Source organism: Ursus maritimus, unplaced genomic scaffold, assembly GCF_017311325.1.
Source record: "Ursus maritimus isolate PB19 unplaced genomic scaffold, ASM1731132v1 scaffold_1, whole genome shotgun sequence".
NCBI classification, from domain to species: Eukaryota; Metazoa; Chordata; class Mammalia; order Carnivora; family Ursidae; genus Ursus; species Ursus maritimus.
In genome coordinates, this window is record NW_024423343.1 from 98,814,447 (window position 1) to 98,827,713 (window position 13,267).

A 13,267-nucleotide genomic window follows, 5' to 3' on the forward strand; every position below is an offset into this window, starting at 1 on the left:
TATATATATATTTTTATTTCCATTGAGGAGAACATAGAATCTAGAAAAATATATAACCATTATGTGCAGGAGTAATGGTCAACAGGTTCCTTTTTTTTCCTCTGAAAATAGAATCTGTTCCCTTTTGCTAATAAGATTCAGAGTCTTTTATTTTTTTCCTCCACCCCTACCATTTTCCTTAAAAGTATAATTAACATACATTGTTGTTGGTTCAGGTGAGCAGGTACCTTTTTATAAAGGATGTTGGCAGAGAGTGCACTAGCAGACTTAGGTCTGTGAGTGCCCACTTTATTGGCCATTTTAGGTCTGCTCTTGAGTCACGATCTAATTTTGTTGTCACTTCTACTTGACAAAGTGTACACAAGAATGACCCAGATGATCATTTTGAGAATATATGAATGTTTGGTGAGCTGTTTAAAGTAGAAATGGGAATAATCACAGTGTGGTATCTGTACCCGAATCTTGTGTATTACTTTTGAAAGACAGAAGTAGTAATTAGTTTTTTTTTTTAAAGACTAAATAAAAATATAAGACCTTCCATAAAAGTCTCATATAAGAATATAGGTCAGTGATTATATTCAGAATTACTTTAAAAGATAGGTGCTAAATTAACATTCTGTAGCTAAAGCTACCTGTAGATAGGCTTTGAGATATTACCATGTTGGCCATTGTTTAGAATACTGTGGTGATTGGAGCAACAAAAGAATAAATTAAAAATATTTAGCTGTATCTGCCAATCCTCAGGTGTTTATAAAATAGTTTTCATCAGACCGGGTAAGAAAAGTTAGATTGACATTCTTGAGAGTCCTTTTCTGTGTGTTTGTTGAGGTCAGGGTGTTACCTTTTTTATAACAGAATTTAGGAATGTAAGCCCTGGATTAGGCAGTCCTAACATTCAAAACTAATAATATTTCCAAGGTAATTTATCTTGAAAAGCAAAGTTGTGTTATATGAATAACCTTCAGTTTAATATCATAGCTCTTAATCAGTCAAGTTTTGTTGTTAAATAATTAAAATAAAATCTTTTATCTTAATAAATAATTCTTAGTATTGTAAAACTTTCCCTAATTCTGGCTTAACTTCAAGGAAACTACTCTGAATTAATGAAAATTATGAATTATAAAATATTTTTAAGTGCATTTTACTGTTTCCTGGTAAATGTAACCTGAAATCAAGTAGCAGAGTATTCCATAATCCATATTTTAATATGTATTATGTATATGTAATATGTATATGTAATCAGAGTTTTAAATGTGTAAGAAATATTTGTAATTAAAAGACCAATAATTTGAAATTGGATTTCTAATGTTTTTAATATTTATGAAAGGTTTGTTAGTATAGCAATTAAAATATTGTCATTTGCAGCCATAGTCATAACTTCACTCAAAATAATGTCTTTGAATTTCTTAATGACACTTGAATGTGTTGATTCTTTTATAGCCTGTGTTTAAAACATAATCAAGCAATAAATGTATCTCAGTGATAATTAAGTCATAATATCTTCCTGAAGTAGAAGAAGGTAAAAAGCCAAGTTTGTCAGTAATCAAGCAATTACTTTGTGCTCAATCTGTTGTCTAGAGGATTATCTTTGTTTTCACGAAAAATAATGTATTCTTTCAAAAGTCCTCTATAATAGAATGTCCTAGAATCTTGTAACTGGTGGTATTTGGTGAAATGAGGTAAGTAGCTAGTTCTTATTATATTACCAAAGAATATATCAGTGAATCTCTACCCTCACTACAACTTAGAGTCACTTAGGGGAGCTTTAAAACATGTTGATGCCTTGGTCATACCCCCTGAGATACTCTGATTTAATTAGGTCTCAGATGGGACCTGCGCATAGACATTATTACAGACTTCCCAGGTGATTCTAAAATGCAGCCAGGGTTAAGAAATACCCCTTTAAAACTTTAGTGCTTGGGTAGCCTTAATGCAGTGGTCATGATTAATAATATGACACCTTCAGCCACAGTTGCTAAATTTTTAGGACTAGTTTAAACCCACAAAACAGGAAACATGCCATACCTCCTTACCTTGAGATTCCATTCTAGATAAGTCGTAGGAAGGAGTGGACCTATAGAGCTTACAGGTCATTTGGTATTAGCAGGTGCAGGCACCCTTAGAATTGGAATTTTCTCAGGAGTCATGACACTACAGATGACATTTCTTTGGTACCTTTTTCATGCTTAGGTATAAGTGCTCATGGTGTTGGTTATTGTCTGGATTAGAAAAGTTGTATTATTTTTACAGATTAAACATGTTGTTTCTATATTTATCTCAAACATGATTAATCTATCTTAAAAGTGTTAATTGTCTTTAAAAATTGGGTTTTTATCACCTTATTTAGGGCCCATGGGATACATATACTAGACAAGTGATACTACTTCCTTTTTTACAAATATAGAAATGAAGGCTCAGCCAAATTTTAAGTAGTTTGCTAAAGAGCACTGGCTGGTTTAGCTTAAGGACTTGAATTCTGGTTTCCACTCTGTCAGTCCTTACAGGGTGGTATATAAGTAAAATTCAGCAGGCTTAGGTATTATTTGTGTAAGATTTACAATATTATGTCAAGAATATATATGCCTTTTCAATCTTAATTATAAGATTGGTTCCTACCAGGAACCTCTAAATTTTAATTATGAAACCAAGTAAGCTAGGTAGAAAAATATTGTCTTACATTGAATAAGTAGGTAATATTTACAATATTACATATTCTCACAAGGAGTTTATATACTTCATTAATATATGAAGCTAAATATTTGTATCAACTTTAAAAAAATTAGCGAATATCTGATTCTCTGAAATACTTAATTACATTTTTTGGTAATTTGAATATTGTCATGGAGCTCTTTAATAATTTTAATCAGCCAAACAACTAAAATTGTTAAACATGATTTTTGATTCTTGGAGTATGTATACTTTTTTCAGTGGGGTAAAATAAAGTCTTAAACTTCCCTGTTTAAGCATTTAAAGCCACAAAATTTGGTCTTCTGCCAACATTACACAGCACAGGAGACTTACTACAAGCATTGACACATCTATGAGGGAATGACTTACCCCACTAGTGGGGATAGAAAGACAGTGACATCTTACAAGCAATCTCAGCATTTTTTTTTTAAGATTTTATTTTATTTATTTGACAGAGAGACAGCCAGCGAGAGAGGGAACACAAGCAGGGGGAGTGGGAGAGGAAGAAGCAGGCTCCCAGCAGAAGAGCCTGACGTGGGGCCCGATCCTAGAACTCTGGGATCACGCCCTGAGCTGAAGGCAGACGCTTAACGACTGAGCCACCTAGGCGCCCCTCAGCATACTTTTTAATAGAAATTTATATTTTTGTTGGTTTTAAAGGAAGTTCGGTACTTGGCAATTCTAATAGTAGGGAAGGGAGCTTAGGTTTTTTGTTTTGTTTTGTTTTGTTTTGTTTCTGAACAAAGAGAGCTTTCTTAACTCAAATGAAAATGGAAGGGTGCTTTTCTACATTTAGCAGCTTCCGGTAGCATGATGAGAAGATGACCATAAGCCTGTCTTTGCAGCTGGCTTTCTATCTCAGCAGAAAGGATGACTTTCTCCACTTGATCTCTAGTGCATTGCTACTGTCAGCTCTCCTATGTCTCTGACTCAAGATTTCTGTGTTTCCCAGTTCTAATTTTTACAAACACCAATCTTCAGAGTATTCTCCCTAATCTCCCTTAGTCACATAACTCTTAAAGATCTTGAGTTTTTATAATAGAAGCTAGTGGAAACAAGTTATTTGAAGTACAGAATCTCATTTATCAAAGAATTTTAAAGATTGGGATTCATGAATTTATGAAAGCTTATTTAAAAAATATCTTAACTTGTGCTAATATGTAGATTATAAAAGCAAATATTTAAATATTTCACTTTTATTAGTTAATATAAGTATACAATTTTTAAACCCTAAATGTTGTAATTCCAGTCATTGCTAAATGTTATCTCTTGCTCTTTTTTTTAAGGTACCAGTATTTTTTGCAAATTAAACAAGACATTCTCACTGGAAGGTGGGCTATTTTAAATTTTTAAAAACGGGCTTTAAAAGTACTTTTAATTGTGTATTATTTAAGTAACTTGTGATCATTGCAAATGAATTATCTATTGAAAGATGGTTACATACAGCATGAATTTTTTTCATCACTTAAGTTCATTACTTAATAGTTAAAATGTTTAAGTCACGGGAACTTCGTATGTGACTAGTATTATATAAATTACAGTGCTTTTGAAATTATTCTGTTTAACCATGGGTTATGTATTTTCTGTTTTGTTTTATTAGATTGCCCTGTCCTTATAATACTGCTGCCCTTTTGGCTTCATTTGCTGTTCAGTGTAAGTATCAACCCACTCTGGAGTCACATAGCATGTGATTGAGTGGTCTGTGTTGATAGTACAGTGCCTTTAATGCAGGAGTTCTTAGACATATGTTACTATACAGAAAAAAGTGATTGCAAAGGAAATATAATGGAGCATTCATTAGTTAGCAATTACTTAGATTCCTGAAAAAAAGTTTTTCTGAAGTTGTTTGAAACCTAGAAGAATGTTAAGTGTGTTGTTATAACTTGCTTACATGGTAGCTAGCAGTTAAACAAATATTTTACTTCCGGAAATAAAATGGAATTCACAACATGGATGATTTGGCTATCAGAATTACAAAATGTGTTTATTAAGTTGTGACTGCTTTCCTTCCATGTAATAGCTGAACTTGGAGACTACAATCAGTCAGAAAACTTGCCAGGCTACCTCTCAGATTATTCTTTCATTCCTAATCAACCTCAAGATTTTGAAAAAGAAATTGCAAAGTTACATCAGCAACATACGTAAGGACTTATTTACTTTTCCAAGCTTATTTCATAAACTTCTTAATGGCATCTTTTCTAGAGAAATGTTTAAAATTATTTCTAATGTGATTGTGATATTTACTTAATACAGAACAGTTACTGTTATGTAAAATAGTAGGATTGATGTAAGGAAATGTGGGTTGTCTATACTAAAAAAAAATCATTGCTAATTTCGTAGAATATATGAAGCTTTCTTTCATTTCTAGTGAGAACCATAAAACTGTATGTAAACAGAAATTTGCTATTGGGGCGCCTGGGTGACTCGGTTAGTTGAACCTCCGACTCTTGATCTCAGCTCAGGTCTTGATCTCAGGGTTGTGAGTTCAGGCCCCACGCTGGGCTCCATGGTGGACATGGAGCCTACTGAAAGAGAGAGAGGGGGAGGGGGAGGGAGGGAGGAAGGACGCAAGGGCAGAAGGAAGGAGGGGAGGGAGGGAGGGAAGGAAGGAAGGAAGGAAAGAAGGAAGGAAGGAAGGAAGGAAAAAATTTGCTCTTATGTAAAGTTGACAGTTCTTTAAGAAGGAATTTTAGAATATTAATAGTATGTTCACAGATCAGTTGTTACGGATCAGTCTGCTTAGCAATTCTTCCTTAGTTTTTAGCTGTTTGAAACGAATCATTTGTTTGGTAATGAGCCAAGAGGAGAAAAGGAACCTTATGTAATATTAAATTAATTTTTAAAAGTCCTTTATAAAGTAGCATTTTTTTCATTCATAGCAATATTCAACTTTGATATTTTGTGATGACATAATTTGTTTCAAGAAGAGATTTATTACTTTGAATAGAAAATAATAGTGTTTATTGGTTTACTTTTGCTTTAACATGCAATTCAGAATGCTCAACGGTGGAACTAAGGCAGTATTGCTTATTGGCTAGGAAAAGTTTGAACTAGAGAGCCAGACTGCCTGGTCTGAAATTCTGGTTAAGACAACTTAACTCTCTTATAATCTTGGCCAAATTGCTTTCTATCTCTGCTTCTCTGTTTCATTATATATTATCTGGGGATAATAAAAGTATCTACCTTTGGAGTTAATGTAAGGATTAAGTGAGTTTATATATACAAAGTACTGAGAACAGTGCCCGGCACATGGTAAGCACTAAAGAAATATTAGCTCTTAATATTAAGGAAACTTACTTTCATTTGGTAATGGCCCATGTATCTAAAACAGGTTGGCAAACTGGCCTACTGCCTATTTTTGTATGGCCCATGAGCTAAGAATGATTTGTACATTTTAAATGTGTTTGAGAAAAATACAAAAAGAAGAATAATATTTCATGGCGTGTGAAATTTTGAGAAATTCCGTTTTCCATAAATGAACATTTATCAGAGCATAGATTCCCTTATTTGTCCTCATGTCTGCGACTGCTTTCATATAACAGCAGAGTTGAGTAGTTACAGCAGAGACCATGTGACCTGAAAGCCTGAAGTATTTACTATCTAGCTCTTTTCAATAAAAGTTTGCTGACCTCTGATCTAAAATAAGACTAATAAAATGAGAATTTCAATAGACTGGCCTAATGCCAGTGAGGGGGCTGTTTTGGTCTAACAGTAGAAATGCCATTTGTAATAAAAGTTTTACACATACCATATCTGAATCAAGCATTTAACGATAAACCAGATTTTTAAAAATTTGCCAGTAATGGAGAAATCCGTTAAGGAAAAAGTTTGACAAGGTATTGGTTATATATTTGTATTTGGTTTAAAGAAATGATTCTTCAGATCTTCATTTTTTATTTATTTATTTTTTTAAAGATTTTTAAAATTTATTTGACAGAGACACAGCAAGAGAGGGAACACAAACAGGGGGAGTGGAAGAGGGGGAAGCAGGCTTCCCGCTGAGCAGGGAGCCCGATGCGGGGCTCGATCCCAGGACCCTGGGATCATGACCTGAGCCGAAGGCAGACGCTTAACGACTGAGCCACCCAGGAGCCCCATGATTCCTCAGATCTTTAAACAGAAAAAAATAGAATCATCCAGTTTAACTGAGGAGTAGGGGGTGGGGTGAGGAGGTAGGGTATTTATTTAACTTAATTGAATGTTACAGAAAATTGGGGTATGTGTACTTTTTTTAGGAATCCCATTTTTATGATCATGCTTTGGTAGGCAACATAGTAATTCGGCAAGTCTGCTCCTTATGCTACGCTCACAAATGTAGCTACAATCTGATACCATACAATGCTATTACAGTACCATTGACTATATTCCCTATGCTGTGTCTCATGATTCCTCACGATTAACTCATTCTATAACTAGAAGCCTGTATCTCCCACTCCCTTTCACCCATTTTGCCCATCCCCTTTGGCAACCATCATTTTGTTCTCTGCATTTATGGGTCTCTTTATGCTTTTTGTTTCTTAATTTTTTTAGATTCCACATATAAGTGAAATCATATTGTGTTTGTCTTTCTTAGTCTGACTTATTCACTTAGAATAATATTCCCTAGGTCCATTCATTTTGTCACAAATGGCAAGATCTCATTCTTTTTTTATGGCTGTGTAATACTCCATTGTATATATAAACCATGTCGTATCAGTGGACACTGACTTGCTTCCATATCTTGGCTGTTGTAAATAATGCTGCAATAAAGATAGGGGTGCATATATTTTTTTGAATTAGTGTTTTCATTTTCTTTGGGTGAATACCCAGTAGTGGAATTACTAGATCATACGGTATTTTTAATTTTTTGAGGAACCTCCATACTGTTTTCCACAGTAGCTACACCAGTTTGCATTCCCACCAACAGTGCACAAGGGTTCCTTTTTCTCTGCATCCCCTGGTGCATTCTTGTATTTCTGGAAAATAAAATATTCTACAAAATAAAAATTTGTGTTCCTGAAAGTGTACCCTCCAGGTAAGTTAGACATTACTGTACAGAACCAAGAGGAATAGTCATGCAAAGTGTATTATAAAAGGTTCAACCAGAATGCTAAAATTTTTCCAGATAAATAAGCTTTTTTTCTAATTTGGCCTTATTTGTGATTGGTTTCATTTTTAACATAATGTCTTTACAGAGGTTTATCTCCTGCAGAAGCAGAATTTAATTACCTGAACACAGCACGTACCTTAGAACTCTATGGAGTTGAATTCCACTATGCAAGGGTAAGTGAAGAGAACTAATTTGATCTTGTTGAGTTAGGCTCCATTTAGTCAGTATCAAAGTTTTTATTTAATGTCCTGTTAAGATTAAGCAACAAATGGAATAACTAGTGAGTGCTGCCAGCATAGTTGCACTGAAAATTAGAAGTATTTTCACAATCACTTAAGATTTAATACCTGAAGAGAAGAATGTTTGAAGTGGATTTTTTGTGTTATTTTTCTTCAAGTTGGTTAGTGTTCTGTGTTACAAAGATAATTTTTGCAGACCATAAGAGATAATAAAAAATTATATAGGAAAAGTAGGGTTTGTTGCCTTCATCATTATTATTATAAAAGATGCTTTCACCTCAGTGAGACTTGTATTGTTTTCATCATTTAGTGACATTATAAATGTTTATTTTTAAAGCACAGAATGAAGTATATTAACATACTTTGGTTGTGTTTCTCCTCTGCCACAAATCCGTTTATTTAGATGGAATTTACAGTCACTGGCTTCTTCTCTATGGAGCTCTGTAACAACATTTTTCATTGTGTCAAACTTTGCTGCTTCCAAAAGACCCTTTTCCCCTGCTGTAGGCATATTTCTAAGTGGCTATCCTTCATTTGTGTGTCTCTACCTAGATTCCTTGTCATGATCTCTTTATCAAGAGGTTATAGTCCTTTAGAAGTACCTGGAGTACAGCTTTTCTACATAAGTGGAATTATAAGTAATCACTGGTTGAGTTGGTGATAGATTTTATAGTCTCTTGTGACAAATTGCCAAGCCTAATAAAGATAACAGCCTAAAAGGGAGTTAAGTTTTTCTTAGATAGATATTTTGAATTTATTTTAATATACATATTCAAAGTTCTGTTCCATGTAGTGGTTTTATTGTTGAGGGCCTCACCTGGCCATGTTCTTCTAGAGAGGAGTGTTAGTTCTTATATTTCACAAAGCTTATGTTAGTCTCTCCTTTAAAAAAACCAAATGACTTGCTTTCCTCACATGACTATATCTGGTAATTCTGAGTGCTTGTAACTTGGAAATCTATTTGTCTGATTCCATTTAAAATGTGTAGGTAAGGCTCTCTTGAACTTCTTGTTTTCTTTAAAATGTGCCCCATCCCCCTCTTGTTATTTGGAGTGGTTACATTTTAACACGATTCTCTAAAATGTAACATAGTGGTCAATATTTTGCAACTAGATTTTGTTTTTTATCATAATACAGTTTAAAACTAATGAAACTTTACATATGTGAAGTAAACTATGGTTAACAATAAAAAGAACACTAAATTCAGTCATTTTAGCCCTTAGCAGTTTTGTAAGGGTAGTGTATGTTGGTATGTGATCTCACCGACTGCTATCAGCGAAGTGCAAAGAGTGATTTAAGTGAAGTGCTAGATCTCATACATAATTAACCATATTGTTATTTATTGATTTGATTAAGGTAGGATTTTTTGTTATTTATTAGATTATAAAACCCTTTCTAAGCCATAAATGTAGAGTTACAGATTAAATTAAATTTTAAGTGATCAAAGTTATTTAGAAACGTATTTGTACCAATAAAAAATACCAGGAAAGGATGTTTCTGTTGTGTGTGGATACAGAGAACTCAAGAAGAAAACATGCAGATGTTTAGTGAATGTGAAGGGGAATTTTACAGCATCCTGAACAGAAAGGGGAAAAAAGTGGAGGGGAGAGAATACGTAAAGAGAATACTTAAGTTTTAACTCACTCTCACAAGCAAAAGTATGTTCGAAATAATATTTTATTTGGAAAAACGAAGTAAGATGTTTTCTGTCTGCCGTCAATATGTAGATTGAAAAAATCAGAGAGTAGAACATATTTATAGCAATCTGCAAAATACAAATAAGGTTTACAGCATTCATTGAGGTGGTTCTGATAGGTGCCTTGCACAGTGTTAGTGCTAACTTAGTGAGCAAAACATCAATTATCCCTGCCCTCATGGAGCTTGCTGGATGGTGGGGGAGAAAGAAATGGAGCATGTATTGACAATTACATATGTGAAGGCATGAACAGAAAGTGCAGAATGCTATGGGATTATATGACAACATATCTAATCCAGCCTGGGAGCAAAGGGTAGGGAAGGCTTCTTAGAAGAAGTAATTTACTAAAGCCAGAAGAATGAATAAGAATTAACCAAAAGAGTAGTTTTCACCATGGCCCATTGGCATGAGTAAAGACCTGAAATCCAGAGAGAACATGCATATTTGAGAAAATAAAAAACATTTTGTATGTCTAGGAGATTATATGGATAAGGGAAAAGGAAAATGCCGAGAAAAGAAAGAATGAAAACTTCTGTGTAAAAAGGAGAGAGATTTGCGGGGGAGAAAGCACAGGGATATTTTGTTTTTTAAGATAACATAGTAAATGGATTTTTTTTTTTTTTTTTTTGGTGTGTGTGTGTGTGTGTGTGTGTGTTCAGTTCTGTAAGTTTTAGCACATGTATAGATTCATGTAACCACCACCACAATCAGAATAAGGACAGTCCATTACCCCATAAAATCTTGCTCCTGATACTTTATAATCTAACCTTCTGCTTCCCCCTAATCCCTGGCAACCACCGGTCTATTTTCTGACTCTATAGTTCTATCCTTTCCAAAATGTCTCATAAATGGAATCCTATGTTATGTAACCTTCTGAGACTGGTTTTTTACAGTAATACATTTGAGATTTATCCAACTTATTATGTATTTCAATAATTCATTCTTTTTGTTTGTTTATTCATTCACCCATTGAAGAACATCTGGATTGTTTCTAGTAGTTTTGTTTTGTTTTGTTTTGTTTTTGTTAATAGACTACTGGAAAAATTCATTTACACATTTTTTTTTGTGTATTTAAGTTCTCATTTCTGTAGGGTAAAAACCCCAGAGTGGGATTGCTGGATCATATAGTAAGTGTGTATTTAGCTTTATATGAAACTGCCGAATTGTTTTCCAGAGTGTTTGAACCATTTTGTATCCCTGCTAACAATATGTGCAAGATCCAGTCATTCACATCCTTTTTGGCGTGTGGTGCTGTCCATTTTGTTTTGTTTCTTTTTAAGCTTTTCTAATAGGTGTGTTTTATCTTAGCACGGATTTACTTTGCATTTCTCTGTGACTAATGATGTTGAGCATCATGTCTTCTTTGATGAATGTCTATTCAGATGTTTTGCCCATTATTTAATTCCATTGTTTCGTTTCTTGCTCTTTTTTTTTTAAAGAACTCTATATATTCTAGATACACTTTTTTAAAAAGATTTTTATTTATTATTTATTTAAGAGAGAGACTGACAAGAGACAATGAGAGAGAGCATGAGCAGGGAAGAGAGGGAGAAGCAGGCTCCATGCTCAGTGTGGAGTCCAACATGGGGCTTGATCCCAGGACCCTGGGATCATGACCTGAGCCAAAGGCAGACAACTTAAATGACTGAGCCACCCAGGTGCCCCTATATAAACTTTTTTGATGAATATGTCATTTGCAAATATTTTTCCCCCACTCTTTGGTTTGCCCTTTTATTCTCTTAACAGTGTCTTTCACAGAGCAAAAGAAAGTGATAGATTCTAATATTCCTTATTCAATCACTGATAGAACAGATGGTCTACCCAAGTTTTAGGCTTCGTTGTGAATATCTTATTTCCATACATATTTGTAATAATGATGAAGGTAATTCTACCGAAAAGTAAATTTTGCCCGTCAGAGTTTTAAGAAAAGGAAAGCTTAATGATGCTATTTTGATTATTCATTCATTCATTCAGTGCATATTTATTGAGCACCTTCTAAGTTGCAAGTCCTGTTAATAGACACCATTGATATAGTAGCGAATGAGGCAGATAAAACCAAACTCTCATGAAGCTTGCATTCTGTTGGGCAAGACAGATCATAAACAAATAATTGAGTACATCAGAATACATAGCAGGTGTTCCATGGAAGTAAAGTTCAGTAACAGGCAAAATACCAATCTATACTGATAGAAGTGAGAATAGCAGTCACCCCTGGAAGGGTTTTATTAGCTGGGAGGCTCACGAGCCCTCTTGGATTTTGAAGATACGTATATTGGTTTGTAGTGGTTACAAAGATGTGTATATATGTATGTATATGTATACATGTAAAATTTTGGGTTGCACATTTAAGATTTGTACATTTTACTATATATACATGATATTCAATTTTCTTTAATTAACCGAATAAGAAATATATGGTAATAGATGCTATGGAGAAAAATTACCAGAGAGGGGGGATTGACACAACCAGAAGTAGGGTATCAGGGAAGCTCTCACTGAGAAGATAACCAGAAGGCGTTATTCATATACCTAGGAGAGAGGAAACATCAACGAAAGGCCATGAAATAGGTTGCTTATCAGTTCAAGGAACAGCAGAGAGACCAGTATGGCTGGTACAGTGTAAGCTAGGAGAGGAGAGTATTGATGAGGTTACGGTGGACTAGGGTTTTATAAGACATTTTAAAGACTTCCGCTTTTAATTCTAAGCAAGGCCATTAGAGAGTTTGAACAGGTAAAAGACATAGTGTGATTTACATTTTGAAAAGATAACAGTGGCTGCCGTTTTGAGAGAAGAGCCCAACTAGCGGACTGTTACCATGGACAAGGTGAGAAATAATGGTGTTTGTAGCAGTTGGATGGTGAGAGTAATCTGATTTTATATATATTTTGAATATGGAAGTGACAGCATTTACTGTGTTGGCTATAGGATGTGAGAGAAAAAGTATTCAGGAATGATTTCAAAGTTTTTGGCCTGAGCAACTAGAAAAATGGAGTAACTATTCAGGATGTTGGGAACGACCAGAGAGAAGCAGGTGTAGGAGGGTGGGTCAGGAATTAGTCTTATGACAAGTTAAATTTAGAAGACTTTTGCAGATCCACAGGAGGGAGGGTGGGCAATACAGTGTACAGTACTGGAACTCAGAAGGGAGGTGTGGACTGAAGATAGGAATCTGGGAATTGTCCACTTACAGCTAATATTTAAAGCCATGAAATGAGAGCATTGAAGGAAAATCTAGAGGATACTGCAGAGAAAGATCCTCAGAGCTGGAATACTTCAGAGATTAGAGGTTAGAAAGATGAGGAAGAACCAGGAGAGGAGACCAGGAGGAAGCAGCCCTTTCGACAGAAAGAAAGCCTTTCTTTCTTTCAGACACGCGTGTCTTTGAAGCCAAGTTGAGTTAGGAGTGATCAGCTATGTCAGATAAGAACTGGATTAGAAACGTGGATGTCATCAGTGACCTTGTAAGAACAGTTTTAGGGTATTATGATGGCCAGAGGCTGATTACAGAGTATTCAAGAAAGACTGTGAGGATAGTAATTTTGAGAGATTTTGCT

General features: G+C 34.6%; 1 protein-coding gene across 6 annotated transcripts in view; it reads left to right on the plus strand.

The window, feature by feature from the left end:
* Positions 1–13,267, plus strand: part of PTPN4 (protein tyrosine phosphatase non-receptor type 4) — a 219,612-nt gene that overhangs the window by 96,751 nt on the left and 109,594 nt on the right. For all 6 annotated transcript variants that reach the window (XM_040645905.1, XM_040645921.1, XM_040645912.1 and 3 more), the window contains 4 exons: positions 3,975–4,019; positions 4,289–4,341; positions 4,709–4,829; positions 7,863–7,950. In XM_040645905.1, the coding sequence (XP_040501839.1) occupies positions 3,975–4,019; positions 4,289–4,341; positions 4,709–4,829; positions 7,863–7,950 (307 nt within the window). The remainder of the gene's footprint in view (positions 1–3,974; positions 4,020–4,288; positions 4,342–4,708; positions 4,830–7,862; positions 7,951–13,267) is intronic.